The sequence below is a fragment of the Sylvia atricapilla genome, chromosome 4, assembly GCF_009819655.1.
Source record: "Sylvia atricapilla isolate bSylAtr1 chromosome 4, bSylAtr1.pri, whole genome shotgun sequence".
Classification (NCBI taxonomy): Eukaryota; Metazoa; Chordata; class Aves; order Passeriformes; family Sylviidae; genus Sylvia; species Sylvia atricapilla.
In genome coordinates, this window is record NC_089143.1 from 70,206,746 (window position 1) to 70,230,800 (window position 24,055).

General features: G+C 45.8%; 1 protein-coding gene across 1 annotated transcript in view; it reads left to right on the plus strand.

Moving 5' to 3' along the window:
- Positions 1 to 4,446: 4,446 nt before the first annotated feature.
- Positions 4,447 to 24,055, plus strand: part of FRAS1 (Fraser extracellular matrix complex subunit 1) — a 109,201-nt gene continuing 89,592 nt past the window's right edge. The window contains exons 1-2 of the mRNA XM_066318472.1: positions 4,447 to 4,972; positions 7,027 to 7,058. Coding sequence (XP_066174569.1) covers positions 4,447 to 4,972; positions 7,027 to 7,058 — 558 coding nt within the window. The remainder of the gene's footprint in view (positions 4,973 to 7,026; positions 7,059 to 24,055) is intronic.

The window sequence follows — 24,055 nt, forward strand, 5'->3', positions numbered from 1 at the left end:
CAGGGATGGGCTGGTCCAAATCTGGAAAAGCTCGTGGCTTTAAATAATTCCTATTATTGGAGGTAGGCCTCGTTTTTCCGAGGGGTTACTTGGATCTGTCTGCATGGAAATTCTTTTAGCTCCCATCTGAAGCATTTGGCTGCTGTCAGTCAGGGTGACCAATTCCTGTCAGGCCATGCTGATTAGTTTTGGTTGTGTGGGGTGCTTTGCTCAGGATTTGATCAAAAAAATCCCTTTAGATGTGTATAGGAAGGTTTCACACAAAACAGTGCCAGTGCACTTGAATATCTTCATTGCCAAGGCTTTACACATAGAAGGAATATTATGAGGCATTCCAATGCTTGTTTGTTGCTTGTGACCCAAAAGGAGCAATTTGAAGGTGAGTTACCCTTTGTTGTTTAAAGCAAAGCGTGTGGTATCATCTGCATAGATTTCTTTCCCTTTTCTCTGTTCTCTTGGCTTTTTTCCAAGACACTGTCCATTTTGGAAAAAGATAGGCCTGCCCTCTTTGATGGGTGGATTAAAAAAAAGTGATGCTTAAGCATAAATGTACAGGTGAGCTTGAATCAGAAGCTCTCAGACTGCCGAATGTGCTCTTGGAGAATAAAAACATAGAATAACAAATGTTCCTTCAAGGATCTGCCCTTGGAAAAATCCAGGTGCTGTGGGGACACAGTAAGTCAGGACCTCTGGAGGTCAGCGGGGCAAGAGAAGGAGCTCATGGGCTCAGCAGGTTTTCAGGTGTGGTTCTGAACTCGTGTTACTGTGCTGCAGATTGCTAAAAGAATAATGCCCCTGGTCTGTGCCATGCTGGAACAGTGCTGCACAGGCTGCTGAGTGCATTGTGACTGCTTTTTATCCTGGAATGCTTGATTGGCACGGGGGGAGAGATGAAAGGGAGGAAGACAACAGGAGATGATCCCTCTTCAATAAGCTTAGTCCCCAAACATGTGGAGTAGCACTCGTATGTGTGGGATTTGGGCCAATGTACCTTAGGAATCACTTTAATTGTCACACTAAGCATGATTGCAATGACATTGCTGGCTTCAGGAAATCACTGTGGAAGAGAGGGAGTGCTGCAGCACCTTTAGCAATGCAGATGATGTATGATGGCTTTTAGATTTGTTTTATCTGAACCTGCTGTTTAGCTAAGGAGAAGGGCCGGGATTCACGGTTAGTACACGCAGAAACATTTGCCCAAACAAGGAAGAAATTGTCCCAGGAGGCTGTGTGCATTTGTGGGGAATGCAGGGTTTAGGCTGACACTCAGCCTCAGCCTGGACTTGTAGGGGAGTTTGTGGCACTCCAAAGAGCCTGGAATCCGTGTGGGTCAGACTGAGTTCACGAGGCTTGGGCCGTGAGCTCTACCACAGTTAGAGGAGCAGGGCAGGGATGTTACAACTGCTGCCAGGGGTGACAGGCTTTTAGTGCTGAGATGGGTGTCCTGAATGATTAAATATGATTATTTTATCCATGTTCTGCCATGCCACTCATCTTGGCAGCCTCCAAACTCTGGGAGAGGCTAATTTCACCAGGCTAAGCTGAAAATCTGTCCGTGTGGGAAAACTTGGATTGACTGAAATAGGACAGAGTGGGGAAAAAAGCTCTTGAGGCTGACTGAAAACAGTGTTAGGGAGAAACATAATTCTTCTCCAAGCAGTTATTTCTGTCACTGCCTCAACTTGCAGGTGACTAGACGCTTCATCCCACCAGGACATGAAGGGAGAATTGTCAGTGTGTCACCTCCAAGACTACTTGGAAAATGAGGAAAATGCCAGTCTTCCCAAATTGCCAGGTACTGGCAGATGCTGGGTTAAGTTCACATGTGGTGACACTGCAATGCCATATTGTTTTTGTGGACTAATCCCATTGCTTTTAAAAAGACTTATTTAAAAAATGGTAAAGAAAACCCCAGTTAAAACCTGGAAAAATATTTAACTGTCAGGCTCTCTGGAAGTGGGGAATTCACAGAAAAACTCGTTCAGTTGCCAGAAATGGTTCCTTCTCAGAACCCCATTTCTCTAGTTGTTCTATGGAAGTGCCAGCACATGCCCAGCTCTCCAGGAGCACAAGGTATGTCTTGCTCCCGTCTCTTCAGCCAGGGATTTGCCAAGTGGAAAAACGGATCTTTCCTACCAACTTGCAGAAAACTGACCTGTGCCTAGAGGTTTGATAAAAGGGAGGCTAAAAGGGGTTTATTTCTACAACCCCAGTGACTTTTTGTGCTGGTATTCCTAAGATCTGTGGCAGCAGCTGACAGCTGGGTCATTGCTTTGCAAGTTGCACCCTTCAAGCTTTCAGCCTTAGAACTATCTCATACTTCTGAGAGAGTCTGAAGGTTATTTGCTGCTAATCTGTCAATAGACTCAAAACAGAAATACTGCTTTTGTGTTAAATAGGCTGTGAGGGACAGAACTTTACCTAACTTGGAATTTCTGAAAATCTGAAGTCCTTTTCACCAAGTGCAAAACTTCAAAAATGCTGGAAATGAGTGTATTCTGGAGGGAAAAGCTCTCCCTTCATATTGTGCAATGGGTAAATCTGCAAAATTATGAAAGCTATGGGTGTTGAGTTCTTCTGACTTGTAACAGTGTCTTTGGAGCAGTGTTCTCAGAACAGCAGAAAGGAAGGTAGGAGAAATAGGGAGGAGGAGGAGGCTGTAGCTGGACTAGGGAAACAAGTTATAAAAGCCTAAAGAGCAGCAGCAGGAAGAAGAACAGCACAGATTACTAAAAAGATGGACTCAACACATTCATATGAAGTTACTGAACCTTCTGTGTGCTTGGCTTTTATTATTTCCACCTGTTCTTTCTTGCTGGTGCTGCTTTGAGCTTGGTCAAGTTGTCCAGAGTTCCACATGAGGAGTTAGAAGGGAACTGGGGCTTGTGTATTTCTTCCTTCTGTCATTCCTACCCCATTTGAAAGAGACACGAAACATTTCTTTGCTCAGTGCTGGTGTTTGCAGAGGCAGTTGTTGTGTCGCCCTGCTCCTGTTTTTATAAAACATGACCCTCTTCTGATGGCTGATGAGTATTAACTGGGTAGAGTGCAGAGAAACTCATCATGCAGCTCATTGTTTGGATCTTAGAGTGGTGCAATGCTGTACATTTTGCTTCTCATGTTTGTTGTGGGAGTTCCAGCGCGGCAATTAAAAGGCATACAGCCCTGGGGAGAAAAAAAAAAATAAAATCTGACCTCCAACTCAGAGTTCAAAATGATGGTGTTCATTAGGAAGTGAATCAAAAGTGAACAGGTGGAATTACCATGGGGAATTATTATCAAATTGGGCTGCCATCATTGCATTTAATCAGGCAAGCAGGAGATGAAGGCTGCAGCAGCCCAGCCCTGTGCAACCAACTGCTATGTGGGAACTGTGATACTGCTATGAAGCAGGAATCCCGAAATTAGCAGGAAAAATCCCCATTTAATTCATAGACTAGTAAAAATAAACTCACTTTCTGAGTTCATTTTAATTTGAGGCTTTGGCTCGTAGCAGTTTAGTGGCTGTAACTTAAAACTTGGGGCTGTTTTTCTTTATCCCGTGACTTGTAGGAGCCAAACTTTCATTTGGAAACGTTGGCTCTGAGATCTGTTGAGCGTGCAGTGCTGGAGGGGTGATGTGGGAAGCTTTCCTTGTGTGGATATCATACTGTGTGTGGGGGTGCTTCAAGCAAGAAAACACTGTAAGGACAATAGTTTGAGGTTTGGTTTTTTTGTTGGGTTTTTGTTTGCTTGTTTGTTTTGGGTTTTTGTTGTTGTTGTTGTTGTTTCGGGTTTTTCTAAGTTTAAGTGCTTGATTTATGATTGCTAGTGTTTGAGTCTTTAACTCTTACTTGGATTTTCTCCAGAAAGGAAGAGCAAAGCAGCAGCCATGGCAAGAAGAAATGGAGATGGAAACAGACCGGGTTTTGATACTTCTTGTTATAATCCCACAACCCAAACTGACACCCAAAACCACCGCAGATTAGAGGCTTCCAATCCCGAGGAGAGGGTAACCTCTCCCTTCTAGCCACCGGGACGGATAAAACCGGTGGGCTCAGATCCAAGACAAACACGTTCGCTTTGCCTAATCCCGGCACTGCTGCGGCTGGGGCGGGCTGCGGGATTACCGGGGGCTGCTCCATCCCCAGGTAGCTGGCGGGGAGGAGGAGAAGCCGGGATCCCCCGGCCCGCCGGGGAGTAGGAGGAGGAGAGGCCGCCGGCGCCGGGAGGAAGGAGGGCGCAGCGCTGCCCGGGGCGGGGCGGGGGGCGGGCGGGCTGCGGCGCGGAGCTGCCCCTTTGTCTGCGGGCGAAGTTTGCTGGCGGGGCGGGGGACGAGGCGCTGCCCCGGCACCTGCCGCGGGCCCGGCGGCCGCTCGCCGCCCGGGGCCATGGGCGCTCCCCGCGCCGCCGGGGCCACCCCGGGGCTGCTGCCGCTCCTGCTCAGCGCGGCGCTGGCCGCCGCCGATGCCGCCTCAGGTGAGTCGCCGCGCCGGGCGCGTCCCCGTCCCGCGGGCGGCGGGATCGCTGAGGAGAAAGCGGCTCCGAGGCAGCCTTTCCCGCGGGGTGCGGGACGGCTCTGCCTCGCTGCCCGCCTTTTCGTGCTCCCGGCCCGGGCGGGGGTCCGCCTCCGCCCCCCGCCATTTTGGCGGCTCCTCCACGGGCGAGGTGAGGGGCACCGGGGCGAAGCCGTGCCCGGCTCTTCCCGCCGGCATCTGCCCGGGAGCGGCCGCGGAGCGCCGGGGCCGGAGGAACGCGTGTCCCGCTCCGGGCATCGCGGGGCCGCCCGTCACGCCGGGCGGGAAGGCACCTGGCCGTGCCCAGGTGAGGGGCCGCTGCCCCGGAACGGCGTGTGGGGTGGGAGCGGTGCAGCGAGCGGCCCGTGCCCGCGCCGAGGGGCCGCCCCGGGACGGGCAGAGCCGGCCGCAGCCCTCACACACACCCCGGGGTGGCCTGGCCCTGGGCAGGCTGGAGAATGCGGCGGCGGGAGCCGGTCAGTGCCTGGGAGGCGTGAGGGGAGCTGCGGGGTGCCGGCAGCAGCCGTCCATCCTCCCCTCCCGGTGTTAGGAGAAGGCGGCCGGAGCCAACTTGCCGTGTGCGGGTGGCGCGGTGGGAGCGCTCGGACAGACACCATCGGGCGCCGGGTTTTTGTCTCGGGGCGCTGCACAGACTCGTGGCCAGCGCAAGGCTGTGCGATGCTGCCAGGCAGCCACGCTGCTGGTATTCGGAGTTTGGGATGGCGGATTGGCCGCGTTCGTGCTGTTAGGTTGTTTTCCAGCTTGTCCTTTTGCTGTAGGTTGTTGGTTTCCAAAGTGGCGCTCTTCCTCAAATCCTGCTTGCCACCGTGATTCCCGTTTGGCATGGCTGTCCTAGTGAATAACAGCGGTTAAAATCAGCGATGTGTGTGCGAGCTAAGGAGCTGCTAGGTGTGGATTCGGGATATTACCTCTTTGGGTAGCACTCTGACAGACTTCACTTCTACCAGGAGTAAAAGGTCTCAAACCAGAAAACTACACTACCAACAACCTGCATCCAAGAAGTCCTCCACAAAAATACCACAGCAATAAGTCTGGGGGTTTCTTCTTTAGGTGCTTCAGTATGTGAAAGTCATAATTTGCAGAATACATTTCAGGTGTGCTTTGCAACAGATGTTCATCACACCTGGGACTTGGAGTTGCATGGAAAATCAGGGCGCTATTGCACAGCAACCTTAATTAATGTGTGCTAGTGTCTTTGGCTCACTCATAATTGGGAATGAAAGTAAAATTGGCTTGTAACTAGGGATTTTCCAAGTCCTGCAAAGTTGGGTTGTACGTTAGTATCCCTTGGTAACTTGTAAAGGAGGGAGATAAGTCTTTGCCCTCCTTAGGGAAGAAGGATCAGACTTTGTGAGTTTGCTTTCTAGTCCTACATGGTCCTTATTCCCTGCTCTGGCCCTTCAGGGGATGAGCATACTGGAATTTTAAGGAACTATAGCTGTCAGTGAGCTAAAAAGAAAAGGCAGCCAGCCCTGGAGGGGTGAAACAGATGGGTTGTGCTGCTCTTAACTAACTGATATTAAGTTTTTGGGGTTTCCCCCCCCTCCCCCGCCCATGCCCTCCAACAATGTGTGACCTTTCATTTTGCACTAAATTTTTAGGTGCAGCTTGATGATGAACCTTGAAGTTATATTCTCTTGCCAAAAGAACAACTATTTGCTGAATTAGAGAGCAGTGTGACTGGGCTCCTGTGGCTGGCTCATCTTGTTGGCAAGGGAAAATAATTCCCCATGGTGCCTCCACAGCCTCTTGCAGCTGAGCTGAAGACAAGCTCAAAGGAGGAGCTTTTGATTCCAAGAAGTGTAGCTCCCAGGTTTTCAGTACAGATTTGTCTAATCTGCATTTCTCAGGGAACTCCACTCTTTGACAAGGAAATTCTGACTTTTCCGGGTGGTCCCTCGAGGATGCCCTCCCCGCGGCCTCTTTCCTTTTCATCTTGGAGTTCCTCGGGTTGTTTTTTATTGCACATTCTCCTCATGCTTTTGGGAGGCAGACAATGTGTAGTTGCTCAAGAAAGACCATTTCCCAGAAAAATCGATAGAAGAGTTGTCATTCAGCTTATTCGCGGTTTTACTTCCTAAGCTTTCATTTGATTATTGGGGTAGGATATGTAAAGTGTGCTTGGATCTGCAACTGCCTCTGTCCCTGGCTTGGAGAAGCTTCCTCTCAGCCAGCAGTGCCAGTGGGGAGGAAAGCTGAAGCAGGAGGAGCCCTGTGAGCCTGTCCTGTTGTCTATGCAGGAGGGATTCAGGAGAGGGAATTCACGCTGGCTCTTCTCACTGTTATTTTGCCAGGTCCCCCTTTTTATCTCTGCCTTGTTTGTGCCTCTTTTGAGCTCAAACAGGCCAGAGGTCTTGTCTCTTATCCAGAGGTTGCCCAGCTGCCCCAAAACTGCATTTTTTTGTGGCTGCCCAGTGCTGCTGGTGTTGTGGCAGGGCAGGTTCACTGCTGGATGTGCTGCTGCTGTTACTCACTTCTAACCTGGTTTATTTTTGTTTTGGTCCCTCAGGTGCCTGTGTCTACCACGGCCTCTTACTCGAGGTAGGTGAGCTTGAACATACTGTGCTGGGGAAAGTTTTGAGAGGGTGCTGTTGAACTTGATTCCAGTTGCTGCTTTTTGTCACCCCTGTGACTGGGGTGCAGGTCACAGGTCTGTCAGCTTCCAGTATGCTGGAAAACGCCTCTCTGCTTGGAGAGGTTAGGAATTCTCCTTGGGCCTTTTGACCCAGCCAGTCTAACTGGGGCTTCAGTGGGTGAAAAGATGGGAGGAAATTTCAGGGTATTGGAAGTCACAAATGGGCAGTCCCAGGCAGGATGGAGGTGGTACTTTGTAAAACATTGGCACAGTGCCAGGATGTGTTCTGTGTTTCTTTTCCTGAATTAATGAGTTATTAATGACAATAGCTTAACACTTTTTCCCCTCAGCTGGTCACAGTGAGTCTGGTGTACCTTGACTCATCCTTATAAACCTAACACATTTTCTTTTCTGGTGTCCTTAGAAATGTAATCCACGAGCGACTTGGTACAAGAATCACAGTTTTTAAGAATTCATGAACAGTGTTTTGCTGGTTAACATTTGTCTGCCTTGCTCTGCTACTCTAGGCTAAAAGGAGGTGGCTGAGGTACTTTGTGTCTCTGGAATGCTTCTGGACCTGCTTCCAGTCCCACAGCAGGCTGGCTCAGGGATTTGTTAGCCAAGGCTGGGAGGCAGCAGCTGTCAGGGGTTTTGTTTCTCCTGGAGCAAAACTGAGTATGTGCTCTGCTCGGGTGACACACTGCCACCAGGCACTGTGGAAACAGCTGGTGGCAGCTGGCTCCTTTGGCCTTCCAAGGTGGACTCAAGGTCCAGGAAGCCTTTCTGTTCCAAGAAGGGCATGTAGGGAAACTGCTGGAAGTGACTGTTTTTGGTGGGTGGCTTGGGAGGGAGTTGAGGCAGACTAAATGTGTTTGGCTCTTTTAATGATGCACTCTGGAGGGTCTTGACAGCCCCCAAGAGAAACCTGTAGCAACTTTTTTATTTGTGTTTTTAAGGGTGGTTGGAAACACTGTTTCCTTTGCAGTGTCTCCAGTCAGTCAGGATTTTTCTCCCTGTTTCGCACAGAGGCCAGGATGATTAGCGGGATGGAGCACCTCTTCCATGAGGAGAGGCTGAGAGAATTGGGATTGTCCAGCCTGGGGAGGAGAAGCCTTAGGATGAAATATGTGTGGCTTTCCAGTACCTGAAGGGAACATGAAAAAAAGATGGAAAGATGTTTCAAAGGGATGGAGTGACAGGACAAAGGGGAATGGATTCAAACCAACAGAGAGAGTAGGTTTAGATTGGATTTTAGAAAGAAATTTGTGGCTATAAGGCTGGTGAGGCCCTGGCATAGGTTTGCCCAGAGAAGCTGTGACTGCCCCTGGATCTCTGGACATGTCCAAGGCCAAGCTGGATGGGGCTTGGAGCAACATGGGATTGGGGAAGGTGTCCCTGCACATGGCAGGGGCTGGAACTGGATGGTCTTCAGGTGCCTCCCAAGTCATTCTGTGATTCCATGTGGAAGTGGCTGTGGGTGAGCTGCTCCTGGGTTATTGTAGGAATGCTGTTTGCCACAAAAATCTCTGAAACCACTTGGAAAACCCTTGGTGTATCAATCAAACATTTAAGTGCAGCGAGGCAGGCACCACGGGGTTGCTGGAATTGTTAACACTGCAGAAGTTCTGCCTCTTGCTTGACTGACTTAGCTCTTGGTATGCCCAGGGTCAGCTCGTGTTCGTGGCTTTCCTCTGAGGGAAAGCACCTCCCTGAGTGTGATTTCCGAGTGTGTGGAGGTGTTTGGCATTCTTCCCTCTGACTTCTCCTGTCAGGGAGTTTTCAGCTCCACACAACCACACAGCCCCTCCTTTTGCTTTGAAAGAGGAAAATCCACATTATTTTTTTCATAGCTGTAGGCCATGAGGAGACCCATTGATGTCACTCTGGAAGTCAGGGTGTGTGGGAGGTGTTGAGCAATTCCACGGCGGCGTCTTTCTGCCAGCTGGCTCATGCCAAGAGGAGGGGAAGGATAGGGCTGTGCCTTGAGGGGGTTTGAATGGTGAGTGTGACTTGAAAAATGACTTTGTGCCTGGTAGAGGCTGCAGCACGGAAGGACAAGTCCAGCTGAGCAAGATCCATTTTCATTTTGTCCACTTTAAAACACAGATGTTGTCTGTGGCACCAGCTGCTGGTAGTGCACCTAAGGATGGATTTCTGGGCTGACCGGATTCTTTTGGAAGTTTCCTGAGACACAAATGGGGTCCTTCGTTTTAGCACCATAAAGCACTAAAGAAGCATTTTTGAAAGAAAATATTTTTAATCTTTGGGTTGAAAATTTTGAACAGAATAAAAAGCCCAAGCTTAATCCACAGTAAATGCTGTGCTTTTACTGTACTTGTGCTTCTACCAAAACTTTTGCATCCCTGTTTCCTTTTGAAACATTTTTGTGTGCATTTTGTTTTCAGAAGTTTATAGAAATCATGATTTTATACTTTTAAAGTCAGATTTCTTTTTTCATCAGTGATTGTGCTGGACAGAAATTAGAGTGGAAAGGTAATAAATAAAAAAATGCTGGGGGGGTTTTACCCCCAAATTTTAAGTCCCCCATTCCAGATAGCTTCTACTATGAATAATTTCAGTGACTTTTAAAATAAACATTACTAAGGGCAAAGCACTTCTGGTTAGGGAATATTTCAAACTAGCAGTGGAAAATAAGCTTCATTTTAATTTCATTAGAAAGATAAGAAGTTACTACTGAAAAATGAAATTGAACTTGAATATTTCAGTGAAAGGTTTGCTTGTTAACTCTTACAATGGTCAAGATATTTTTGCTTTTAAATAATGTGATGGAAATGCCACTACTTAGCCTGGGTCTACATCCTCTGCATGTACATGGATGTTTTGCAGTTAAGATTTGTTTGTACAGTAATGCAATGCTTCTGGTGGAGCAAATCTCACTTGCTTGTGGGTTTCAGAAAGGTGGGATCAACTGAGGATCAAAAATAAAAGTGATTTTTGAATCCAGCACGTGCTTCTTTGTTTTCTTTGAAAACAGCAGTGAGATACAGAGGGATGGGGGTAGGCTTTTTATTTCATGCTGCCAGGTAAAAGAACCTTAGATGTAAGATTTTTCGCCTGAGGATGAAGTGAATTCTTGTCCATCCATCAGCAAATGAAGGGGACAGAGGCACACACTTTTATATGAAATAATAATTCTTTTTTATCTTAGTGGTTCTAAATGTCACCTTCTTGTCCAAGAAAACAAACCCTCATGCAGTAGCAGCACCTCTCAGTTCCCCTGGAGCTGGTCAGGGGTTTAGCTCCAGAGCCCCCACAGCTGGAATTGAATGCAGGTAGAGCCCCTGAGATCCTGGCACAGCCCCAGTGTGGCCTGAATCTACCATCATGACCCTCTGCAGGCCCCGGGTGAGATATTAGCTCTTTGCTTGCACAGATGAAACTTGCAAAGCTCTAATCCTCTCTTAAGTGAGAGGAAAGGACAGAGTGAAGACATGTAGAGAGACAACATGGAGACATTAAGGTCAGTGAAGGAAGAGTCAAGTCCTAGATGAGAGGAGAAAGAGGAGATGCCTAGTCTTAGGCTGAAATTCTTTTGTAAGGCCATGGTGATGGACTGTGATGCCCTAGAATATCTCTTTAAACAGTATGAAAACACTATGGGGGGCATGGAGTTTTTAAGTTGGAGACATGAGCAAAGGCATTTGTGCTGAAGCAAGTAAATGTTGAAGTAGCTGTGATCTCTTGAGAAAGTTGAACAGAGAAAGAGTGAGATAAGATGAAGATCTGTCCCCAGGGAGAGAAGGAGGAGATCTCTGTTCCCAGACATGAAGATGATCTCAAAAATAGATGAAGAGAACCTTTGCTTTGGAACAGCTCATCCTAAAAATGATACCCCGTAAGTTTACATGGTCCATTGTGCACCTGTGGGAAGGTTGTGTCATATGGGAGGGAATTCACACAATGCAGATTCCTGAGTGGCTGTTATTTGTGAGAATTAAAAGCCACAGGAGAACTGTTCTTTGTTGCGGAGAGGTTTTCATGGCAGACCAAGAGACTTCTCTCTCTAAAAGAACCGATGAAAGACTATTTTAAAGGTGGTATATTGACCTGAGTTCTAAGTTTTACCTTTATGCATTGTCAGTGGGAAGGGAAGGAAAGGTTGTGAGGGAGGAAGAAGTGGTTTGAAAGTTTTATTATAGTTCTTTTCCTTTTTCCACTCTTGTAGTTTTGTTCATAAAGCTTTCTTTGTACCCTTTAAAGCTTGAGCCTGCTTTGCTTTTCTCCTAATCCTATCTCCTAGCAGAAAACAGAAATTGGTGAACGTGAAACCACTACAGCATCCAGTGAGATTCCTGGATGGGAGCTGCTGGTCCACAGGTGCTGACTGAAGTAGATGATTAACATTTAAGAACAGGTGTAGGAGCTGTATGCCAGAGCTTGGCAGGAGATATCAGCTTTCCCATGGATTCATTCACCAGGGACAGGAGTTCAACAAGTACCCAGCATTGAGAAATTTTCCAAGTCATTGTGCCTTCCATCTTTCAGGATGCGTTTGGAGGGCTCTGTTTAGGAAATTACACCTTACAATTCATTATTTGCTTTTCTTTTTTAAATCCCCACGATGCAAAATGCCTTTTTCCTTTGCTAGGTCTCTTCCTCGTTCCTTCCCTCTCTTTAATGCTTTCAAAACTTTGGTCAGGATTCCCGTTTGCATATTCTCTTTAGATGAGGGGTTGCAATGTCTAATTAGTTGATAAGAGAAATTTTGGAAATTTGCTGTACATTTTCAGTGACCTCCAAAGAGCTTAAGGATTTTGTAAGAGGAGTGAGGGAAGCGGATCCCCACTTGGTTGGCAAATTGAACATTTTGCCTGCCCAGGGTGTGTTTGAGACCTTGTTCTTCACCCTCAAAACATCTGGGGTGAAGAAGTTAAAAGGAACTGAATGTCCTCTCAGGCTTTTGAAATAGATTGTTAGTGTTTTAATCCATTGTAAACCTCAGGCAAAACTGGACTACTGTGTCTGGACAGTGGTCCCATGTGGAATTTCTCATCTCTAGGGTGATTTCATTGTGTTCCTTTTTCCTGTTATTCTCCCCCCTCGAATAATCCCTGTCAAAAATGCCATTATAGTTAAATTAGTTTGCTTGGTGTTGTCCAGGACAAATCATTCCCTGTGCCTTTTCAGCAAACAACGGTTGTTGCTATTTTTACCACTGAATTCACCCAAGATACTCCTTGGTGTTTTCAGGAAGACAAAAACTCCCAAATCTGAAGCTCTTCCCAGCTGGGTGCATTGATTTTATGTCGCTGCTCGGATCTGTCAGCCTTGGGAGGGGCTGTCAGGAGCCACGTGGTGCTCTGAAATTTGTGATGCCAGGATGCCAATATTTCTGCCATGCATTTTAAATAGCTTCTAATGGGAATGCAGGCAACAGACTTCCCTGGGAAGACTGCTGTAATTCTCCTCACACTGTGGTTTATTGCTGAGCCGTAGATTAAGGAGACCCGTTAGGATAAAAGACTCAATTTTGTAATCATTATATCTACTCCAGAATCATTCCGTAATGAATCCTCTAACTAACCCCGGGAGCTCAGCATCCAAAGGATCTTTATATTACCAGCTGCCATGCTGCAGCTAAAAGAGAGTCCCAGGCTCTGTGTTTCTGAGGATCAGCCGGGGGGGGGAAAAAAAATCCTCTCCCTCCTCCCCCAAAAGATAAATCCTGAACATGACTTCTTCCCCGATTAATTTGAGTAATTTTAAGCCAGATGTTTCGTTACTGAAAAAAAAATAAAATTTTCCTAACGTGCTTTGCATATGTTTTATGGAGATCAAAATGAAACTTTTCAGGCTGAAAACCGGGAGATTTTAATTTAAGGATAATAATTTTTTGGGAACATCACGAGGACCTGAAAGTTAGGATCTTGCAGCGAGATGGCAAAGATAAGCAACTTGCACCCTTCAGGTATCAAACCAGAGATCTTATTTCTAACAGAGTGGCCCCTTGAAAATCTTAACCCTTTCTTTTCCTGGGTTATTCATTCACCTGTTGTTCTGCATGAGCAGATTTGGTCGTGGTCATGTGGAATTAATACCTTTGGGAGCTTAGCCAGCTCAAGGCTGATATGCCATGCATCAGGTGATGTGGTTCATTGCTACTTCTATTTTCAGAGGAAACACAGGATTGCTTGTTTAATTATGAGAAACTTCTGCTGATGGAGACACAGTTGTCATTACTGACATGCCAAGAGCAAGTTCTGAGTTAGTGGATGCAGTAAATCCTTTTATGCATCGAGCCTGGAAAAGTGGTTTCAGGAGAAAACATGAGCAAACTTGTTAGCAATTTCTTTCCCACTTTTTTTTTTCCCTCTGTTTTATAGATTATTCTATATATGTAAAAAGCCTGATTTTCTTGAATGCCTAAGGAATTCTCAGTATTGCAGAGTAGAAGTAACTTGCTACGCTTTTATTCCAGTGGGTTAATTTTTTTGTTGTTATTTTAAAAATAGGAATTCTAAAAGTGTTTTGTTTTGAAAACCCGGGTTTGGTTTTAAATTGGAGGCACTTAAAAATTGCATCTACTCCTTTCTGTCTCAATTTCTCAGTGAAACTGCAAGATCATTGTGGTTATGGGAAGGGAACCCAAAAAATGCCTCAATCTGCTGTTTAAAGGGAAATCTTCCAAACCAAAAATGAATTATGTTCTTCCATTGAGTGACATAAAGGGTACTTCTTAGGCCTCTTTTCCATGTTTTATTTAAAACAAAAATTCCCACAATAAAACAATAAGCTGAATGAAAACCTGTTTAAATTTTAATGAAATCCTTAGGACAAAGCAAAGTCAAATATGTTACTTCCAAAGGCTTTGGGAGACTCTATATTAGATAAAATGGAACCAATTGAGATACAGTCAATTAAAAATTGAGAACTTGTCCCAGAATTTAGGCTTTAAGCCTTGTTACCTAAGAGCAGTGCATCCCACAGCTCCACAAGTCTGGCCATGACTGCATGGCAGCATTTTGCAGTAATTTTTTCCCCCCTCATGTTGTGGTTTTACTTCCTAAGAGGTTTTTGGAGGCTTGAATGCAATTTAGGGAGGGATCCTATGTATGTGGTGTGTAACAGGTGTATCTGTGATGACACAGCAGAGCTGATACCCAATCAGCATGGTAAAAACAGAATGGATCTTTAAGTCATTTGCCTCTGTAACATCAGGGGTTCCTTTTCTGTCTGGTCCCTTAATACTTTGATTCTTCTGAGCAGACTTAATTAATTCAACACTGGTCCTGCTGTTTCTTTTGGAAGATTATATGCTTTAGCAACCCTGTGTGCATCCTGCTGTGCACCATAGAGTTTCTCTAGTCACAGGATCCTTTGCAGGGGGGTTCAGAAGAATTTGCTGGCTTTAGAAGAGTGGTAAGACTTCACTCTTTGGAGGGGGGTATGCTGGAGTTACCACAGATCCTTCCTTCTCCTCTGACCTCATTTTGTGGGGAAAGATCTAAGCTCACAAGATGTAAGACTGTCACTTCTTCTTCTTGCTTCGGGCAGAGAAATAGCTGTGAGATCAGAGGCAAGCTTCTTGAAATCTCTAGGAAAAGGCATCATCCATGATATTTTGAAGCCTAGGTGGGAGCTGTGCAGTTCAGCTGCTTTTCCTGCTGTAATCAGCATCCTGTGTTGTCCAGTTATCCCCTTGGATGGCATTTCTGTCTGGTAAGAGCTGGCTGTGGGCACCTGGTGTGTCCAGGCTGCCAGGAGCACTGGTCTGTGACATGAAGCCCTCTCATCGCCAGTTTTTGAATTATTATGGTGATGCAGATTTTCCTCATTAAAGTAGGAAGGGTTAGTATCAAAAATAAGCTGGGAATGATGCTCTCTAAGCAAAATATTTTTGCTGGGCTTTCACTGCTTATCAGCAAGGTATCAGCAAGAAGTGCTCGATGCATTTGAGCCTGTGGCTTTGTGAAGAAAAGGCAGAATTGAAATCTAGCACAGGGAACCAGCAGTTTGTTCATATGTGATTTTTTCCCTCCTCTTAGTCTAACATGGGAACAGGCATTTTGTTCTGCATGTACCTAATCTGATCTTCAAGGTCAAATATTTTCCTCAGAATTCTGTTTATACAGATGCCTTCATTAGCCTCTACAAATAGCTGCTAAATCCACATGTTCAGACCGCGGAGATAATAATTCCTCATCTGGTGGCCTCACTAAGTAACCCCCTTGTTAGAATCAGCTGTAGTGCTAGGCAAAAGGTGCTGTGAGGTCTCTATACTGAATTTTTTTGGTGCATTCTGTGTGGTGCCAGAGCTTTTCTAACCTTACTGAAGTCATTTCATGCTTCTGTAATTCATTGGGTTTTTAGTGTATTTATAGATGCTATTTTATCAAGCACTGCAGCAGAAATATTTGATGAGAGCATCTGGTTAAATCCATCACATCTTGTGCAACAACCTCTGAAAAAATAACCTTGGTAATTGAGCCTTTCCCCCTTTAGGTGGTTCCACTAGTATTTTAAATGCTTTAGATATTTAATACCTTTGGGGTGCCATAAGTGTCCCTGCTATGCTTTTCTGTGGTGGAAAGCCCATCAGTCAGCAAAGACACCTGGGACAGCAGAGCCACGTTTCAGCTTGCACCCAGACCCTCAGCCGTGAGGATGTGGAAGCAACAAAGCTGTGATTTGTTGGGATTCATATTGGGAAACCTCCCTGAGATGGTGTTGACAGCAGCATCTGCGTGGAGTGACAGAGCAGGGTTGTGTGAGGAGTGTTGGGCAGGCCAGAAAAATGAGAAATGTCGGTCCGTGCTGGCAGGGAGAGCTGTTCCTGTGCCTAATCTTTCAGTCTCTGGGAAGTGGTGCTGGAGTGATTTAGGTGGGGTTTGCAGCCTTGCCAGCTTGCAGCCTCACAGAGAAACTGGAGGTGCGGCTGATGGAAACATGATCAGCACGCTTCTATTTGGGGAGCCCACATTCCTGCGCTCCTGAGTCCTGAGCTGCTGTGAGTGCTGGAGCTGCTTTGATGTTGGTAGAGCCGGGCATTTTCCCAGCTGAACACTTGACCCTGGCGCTGGCAGTCAGCCTTCCAGCCACTGAGCTCATTTAATGAAGTGGGGCTGCAGGCTGGCAACAGCCTTGACAGTTGGTGCTTTCCAGAGAAAGCATGGATCTGCCTTCTCACTTCCCTTGCAAGGGATTTGCAGCAAGCCTTGTCTCTTTTCCTTACCTTGTCTTGGCCCTACACATAAAGTTTGGGCTCTTGTGAGCCAAGCTGCCACCAACACACATAAAGAAATGATGTGGCATTGGATCTGGAAGGTTTAGAGAGGAAGCTGGGGCATGTGTTAAAGATGGGATGGAGATTCCCTTCACTTGGCTGCCTTTAGACACCGTAATGCTCAGCTGCCCTGGTTGGGAACGCAGTTCCCCATTCTTGTGATTCTTGTGCTTATGAGCCACTTTTGTGAGGGGCAGTGTGCTCTGGCATCCAGAGGCTGCAGTCCAGGCTGGAATACCAAAGGTGTTGGGGAGTTGGCAAGATCTTTCCTTTACCCATTCTGGTGTCCTCAGTGTGGTTACAGTCCATGTCCTGGTGATGTTCTTGTGACTTAACTGGACAGAAAAGGTTGTGTTTTGTGCTCTGTGCGTGTTCCTGCAGTAGTTTCAGCAGGGTTACTCTTGCTCCAATCAAACATGATTATCCTTGCCTTCCCAGGCGCTTTGAGTGTTGGAAATCCATCTGTGCTTTGCCTCTGGCTTCCCTGGGAACAGCTCCCAGCTGTGCTTTGGGTCCGTATCTGTTTCCTGGCAAGGCAGTTACTGTGACTACTGAGAAGTCAAATGACATCTGTGACCAGGGTTTATTTTTCTCCTTGCACAGTCAGTTTGGTCGCTGGGAAGGTGATGGTCCTTCTGTGTCTGAGTGAGTTGGAAAATGGTATTTTAGGAATCCAAACAAAAATGCATTTCTCTCTTGCCTCCCCTTATTTCCCCTTTCCCCTAATCACCATTTTACAGAGACTTCCAAAGGATTTTCTGATGAGCTTTTGGCCTCCTTGTGTCCCAAATGCTACTTTATTGACCGCGTTTTCCATATAGGGACCTCAAAATGGAAGCAGTGGGACTGGTGTGCAGGAATCTTTTGGTGTTTTTTACACAGAGTAAATTTAAAATTTTATCAGTGACAAGGATTTTTTCTATATGAAGTTCCTTCTCCTACTATTTTCCCTGGCATTTTAACGCAAGCATGTATATGAATAAATAAAAGTTCCTCCAAGCATCTTACTTTTTTTTTTCCTTTTATTTTTTTTCGCATTGTGTTTTTAAATAGCTGCATTTACAGGAGCCTGTTTCCAGTTTCATCCGATTTTTTACAGACCTAGGGAAAGGAAAAGCCTTTCCTGTGGACTTTACACACTCAGTGGAGGCCAGAGTTTAAGTCCTGTAGGAGAAGATCAGCAAGGGGCACCCACCCTGACCCTTTGAAGTGTTAGAAGCAGGTATGCACCTCCTGTATCAAGTCTTTGGACAAGGTATGTGTACCCTTTAAAAAAACAATCACCAACTTGGAAGCTGAACTAAACAGTGGTTGATTGTATTTCTGTGCCCTCGGGATTGATGGAGGTTTCTTTTTTGCCAGATGTTTTGCTGTTTATTTTGTGCACACCAAATCTGGAGAGTGAGTGTTGGTAAAGGCAGTATTTTGGGTAGTTCCTTGGAATAGCATTAGAAAAAGAGAAAAGCTACAGAAAAGTCCTGCAGAATTTATCAAACAGAAAAGGCTGTGCGTCAAGGGGTTCATTTGTTTTCAAAACAGGTTTTATGAAAGTTTTTGATTCAGGATTTAGGCTGGCTCTGATAAACCTGTCACCTTTGCTGGGGTTGTAGATGAAGGTATTTGAGAGAGAAAAGAAACCCTTCTGGTGTGTCTTGGATCTGTACCCATCCTAATTTCCTCAGAGCAGGACATGTCCCAGCCCCGAGGAGTGGAAATCTCATTTGTTTAAGTGGACCCTCTATGGAGAGGTTCAGAAGCTCAGGGCATGCTCCTCGTTGTCTGTCTCGTGCACAAAACAAATACAAAGCAGGAATCGCTTTGGAAAACAGTGATTTATGGTGTGAAGTCACTAAACATGTTTGCACATGAGTCCTTTGGGAGTGCATAACAGCTTAGCTTGGGACCCTACCACAATAGCATTCATTCCTTCTTATCTAGCCCCAGAGGCCAGGGCCAGTGGCGTTTTTGTTTCTGTTCCGGAAGAACTGACTGCAGGCAGAGATGAATTCAAGGGGAGTCTTCAGGCCTTTCTGAAGGGGGAAAAAAAGAGATGCACTTCAGTATTATTTACAATAAAACCCCCACATATATTACATCTGAATACAGGATACTGGAAATAGTGTGGCCAGCAGGGCCAGGGCTGTGACTGTCCCTGTGTGCTGGCCATGGGTGAGACCCTACCTTGCACCCCGGGGACAATTTTGGGCTCCTCCATCCAAGGGGCTGGAACATGTCCAGGAAGGGGAATGGATCTGGAGCACCGGGTCTGGTGAGGAGCAGCTGAGGGGGCTCAGCCTGAAAAAAAAGGAGCCTCAGGGGGACCTTATTGGTCGCTACAACTCCCTGACAGGAGGTAGGAGTGATGTGGGGATCAGACCCTTCTCTGAAGCAGCAAGTGACAAGATGAGAGTAAATGGCCTCAAGTTGTACCAGGGGGTGTTTACACTGAATTTTAGGGAAAATTTCCTCAGTGAAACAGTGGCCAGTCATGGAAACAAACCTGTCCAGTGCAGTGGTGGAGTCCCTATCCTGGAGGGATTTAAAAGCCATGTGGATGTGGCACTCGGGGACATGGTTTAGTGGTGGCCTTGGCAGTGCTGAGTTGATGGTTGGACTCCATGGTCTTGAAGGTCTTTTCCACCCCAAAGGATTCCACAGTCCTGTGATTCTCTAAAATGTTTTGGGGGCTCCTAGTGTGCTAACACTCAAGTGTTAAGAGTGATAAAATTCCTCTGTGAGTATTAGGGGCTTACAATCCAGGAGGAGCAGTGTTACATTAACTGGGTATTTGGCATTGCTGTCACAGCTGGAGGAACATTAATCTGATTTTTTTACTGTTCATTTGTGGTGAGATATGGAGGGGATGCATAAGGATGGAGGGGATCTGGAAGAGAGTCATGATTCCTCATTACAAAAGGACTTGAGTTCTGTCTGCATCAGTTCTCAAAGGGAACGTTAAGGGGTAATTTGTAGAATGCTACAGAGGGAACAGAAATTATTATAAATAAACCTCTTCTACCCATAAGAAAATGGAGTAGCCAGAAAATGAAAGCTAGATAAATTCAGCTTAGAAACTAGGTAGACTTTTACTGTGAGGATTGGAAATCATTGGAACGGTTTCCTGACGTGTGCTATGAATTATTCTGTATCACTAGAAATCTTTAAATTATGGTTGGCTTTTTTCCCCCCTGAAAGTTACACTTTGGTTAAATTGCAGCTTTTGGACCAGAGTCAAGAATTCATTTATTCAGCAGAGCCAACTAGCACAGGCTCCCTTGCATTACAAACCAGGCAGGCTCCGTTTTGGGGTGGAATCTCTGGAAGGAGGGTGGCATAGGGACAGCACAGGACACAGGACAGTTGTGGGGAAGGCATAGTGTTCATCTCACCTGCCTTTTCATGTCGGACCAAAGGGGAGGCTGAGGGGATTTTGTCTTGCTCCACTGGTAGTCCTGGGTGTGAATGGAAGGTAAAGCCCACTCCTGCCCCAGGATTAAAAGCCGTGTCTTGCTTGCACGTAACTTAGTGAATAAGAGCAATATACACAGAAATGGCCAAATCACTGTGTGCTGCTTTTATTCCTTGCTCTGGGATAAGGGAAAGAAGGGAGGGAAAGGAGTCCTCCCCACCTGCTGGTAACATCCAGCTGATTTACACTCTCTCCCTGTGTGTCTTGTTCTCCACCGGCTGGGGTGAGTGACCAAATGAATGTCGAGGAGTTATGATGGCATAAAACTGATGGGAGACCAGAATTATGGAGGTCATAAGCTTGTTCCACATTAGAAACCCAGCTTGCAGGAACAAGCTGTGCAGCGTCGTGGCTCCTGGGAGGATTAATTGCAGATGGTGGCTGTGGCAGCTAAATCAAGTGCCTCTAATGTTGTGTAAACTTCATTAAACAAATGCTGTAGCAGGGCTGTAATCTATGAGAAATAGGATAGGATGACGAGGATAGAAGAGGAAAATACTCTGCAGGAGGTTAAAAAAAAGAATCCTCAGTGTCTAAATCCACTGAAGCAATTTCTTCTACCTCTTGTGCTTTCATTGTAGAATTTTAAACCACAAGCTTTTAAACTTACTATCTGGTAAAGCCTCGGTAGCTTGAATTAATAACAACTTTCTGCTAATGCCTTGCTGAATTCCTCTTAGTCAGCAAATCCTGGTTCATCTGATATGCTCAATCCTTCCTGATACTCTGCCACCACGTGCACTTGGCAATTTCTTTTTTCCTCATGGAAATCGCAGAGGGAGACACACCAACGATCAGCTTGACTGTGGCCACTGTGGGTGACTGACTGTGGTGCAGGGCTTAGAGGAGCCCTCAGTTCTAACTTCGGTTGCAGGGTGGCATTTTGATCTGAAAGTTAAGCGCTTCTCTATGCTGATATAATATCCTAAGCAACAGTGTCTAATTTAAAGTCCAAGAAATGCAAGTTCTTCCAGCTGTCACCTGTAACGTGAAGCTGTCATTTCATTCTGCTCCGAATCGCAGGCCCCCGTGTGCTGCGGCAGAAAGGTGTACTCACATTTCCCCTGCCTCCCTCAGAGGAGGCAGAAGCCTGAATCAGGGAAAAGTGAATAAATCTCTGCTGACTTTGCAAGTTAAATCTGCTCAGCAGAGAGTCCCATGAATGGCAGTGCTGGGGCTGGGAATCAGGGCATGAAGGTAGGCTGTTCTGAGGGAGAGTTCATGACAGGGGCCACGGTGGGATTAATTCATCTGCAACTTGTTATTTCACCCTTGGCAACTCAGTTATTGACATGGTGAGGAATTGAAAGGCCAATTAAATGAACTGAGCCTTCCCAGACAGGGAGAATTAACTGAGGAGGAAAAGCCAAGTGTCTACTTTAAAGCACTTTTGGTGGCCAGAGAAAAAGTTTTTGTGCTTGTTTAGTACAGTTGTTTGTTTGAAATTGGATAGTTAGGATTGTGTTAGACATTTGTCATCACTAGAAACACTCTCAGTGTGACCCTTTGCCTGGCTGAAGAATAGAGTGCATAGTGGCTTGTCCTTAAAGAAACTACCGGAGATCTAATACCCAAGGGAGTGCTTTTTAAAATGACTATTTTCTCTCAAAATATTATTTTAAAAATTATTTTTCCCCACTGTCTCTCCATCCTCTCCCAAATCCTTGTCTATAGACAGATGCTTTAAGGTGACTCTTTCAAGATCAGGAGCCTAAAGTTAGGCTGTGGATTTAGAAATCCTGACTGTGGTTTGATTCATTCCTCTGCTGTTTTAACTTGTATGGTGGCTCCACAAGACTTATGAATGGTCAGCTGAACACAGGATTTTTGGAGGGAGGACAAAACACTTTGATGCATAAATTTAGGCTCAGGAGCGTGACTTGCCTCAGCTGGTTTGGAAAATGCTGACTTTTGAAAATATCATCTTTCTCTTGAATTGTAGGAGGGCTTAAAAAGAAACCAGTCTTGCCCAGTGTCTCTTTTTGATGTAGGAAGGAAGTGAAAAAGTTGCACCATTTAAATAAAGGTGTATTTCAAGCAGAGAAAATATTTTGGCTTTTATGTTGGCATTAAGTCAGTTTTGGTTTTGAAATGCATTTTTAAGTCTTTAAGAAATCCAGGACTAGAAGCCTGGTCCTGCACTGCCCTGCAGGTTAAGTGCTCAGAGGAATTGCTTTTGGTTCCCCATGGTTTGGATTCAGCTGAAGAGAAATATTTTGGTCTTTGGGCTTCATCAGATAACATGGCACAGGCTCTGTGATTAGTGGGATCAGCACATGTACTTAGTGGAAGTGATGGAATTTTTATAATTTGTCATAAAATGCTGGGAAATTCCTTTGTCTTTTCCTTTCAAAGCTGTTCTGCTAAAGGCAATCCTCATTCCTTCTCTGAAACTGCTTCTTGCAGTAAGAAAAACAACCCAACAACCAAATGCTGCATGTTCTTCCCTCTCATGCTCCCTTCTCCTCAGGAACAGCTCAGGAATTGCACGTGTGTTTTGTGCTCTGTGTAGGATTATATAGAGCTGGTGAGTGCAATATCAACAGGATCTCGTTTTTCAGGAAGGAGGGATGTGGCTTTCCTCAAACTGGGAGTTAGGCAAGCAGCCAGACGGGTACCAAAAATTATAAAATCATGCAAGTCCAGACCCAGCTGAATTGCAAATGGCTTTCAATGGGCCTGCCTATAAAATCCTGGAGCCATAATGATGGAAAGGTCTTAACTGTATTTTTTTAAAAAGAAGCACGTCCAGTTCTGACAGTCCGGAAGTTCACATGGACAGGGTGGAGGAAAGACTGATGGATCCATATGTGCAAACATTTAGTCATTGCATTCCTTTTTTGGATGCTTTATACCTAAAATAAGGGGAAATTGGAATTAAAAGCGAGTTTAGAGACAGGTAACACCTGTACATTTCTATTTACCAATGCATTTATTTTGTGTGTGAGATCTGTGTCAAGCCTGGGAAATACTTTTCTGTAGATGCCTTGAAAAGGAACATTCCTGAAGAAATCTTGGGTTTATGATCATTCATTTAACCCCATTTCCTTCCTGTTGTTTGGATTTATCTGTATCACTGTGAGTTGTGTTTGCTCAGGAAAGATATTTTCCTGGAAAACATTTTTATATACTGAGGATAATTAATTTGTTTCTCCTTGAGGTGTCTGTTAAATATATTTTCTTTTATTTTTCAAAATCATTCATTTTTTGAGTCTTTTTAGCTCTGTTGTGGTGCACTGATGGGAAGTGTAAAAGATCGTTTGGAAGGATTTCCAAAACATCTCCTGTCAAGCTTTGGAGCCAGGTGGGTTTTTTCCTCCCTTTAAAAAGACTGAAGTAGGTTTTCTGGCCTTCTGGGTAAACCTCGTCCTAATTTGCATCTCTCTTACCTGCCTTGGTCTCCGTGAAGCTCCAAAATGTCTCTAATTAGGGAAAACATGGAAATTAAAAGCCATTAAAAAAGAGTTGTTTCTAACGAGGTTTTGACACCAGTGCTGGTGCTGAGGGCGAGTTTCCAGGAAGGGGGAAGTGCACGTGTGCCTCACAGGGAGGAATGCCTGGCAGAGTTTGATGGATCTGATTAGCCACTGGAACACATTTTGCTGCTTTGGGCGACACTGAAACCACTGTTGGCTCTGTCTTATTTTTTCCCAGCTCTGCCTGGAGGGAGGTAACAAGCCGTAGCTGCTTGCACATGACTGCGGGGGAAAGCAGCCCCGGAATCCTGGGAATGGCTGCCTGGCTTGGGATAAAGCGCTTGCTGCAGAGCAAGCCGCTTTCCTGGGGATACCTCCTCACCGCTTACCGCAGGGTTTGTGGGCAGAAGAGGAGCTGGCATGTTCTGGGGGCACAGTTCAGTCAGGAGGAGGTGGTGTGGCCAGGAGCCTCACTGGCCACACCTGCACTGTGTGTTTGGCCACACCTGCACTGTGTGTTTGGCCACACCGCCCGTGGGATCCGTGGCGGGGCACCCGCAGGTGGAATTCCAGGTGCCCATTTCAGCGCTGAAAGACGAGGCTGGTAATGAACGTTCCAGCTCACACGACCACCAGTGCCTGGCAGGAGAGGGTCTTAATTGCCAGTTCCTACAAGTAAATGGCTGTTGGGCATCACGTAAAAGAATTAAATCCTAGTGGCCTAAGCAGATGATACAAAGGCCGGTGACAACTGGATGGATGATTGTGGTTCCCTCAGTCTCTGGAGATGTAAACAGCAATTCACACACCAATTTCCCTGTGACTCTGCTTTAA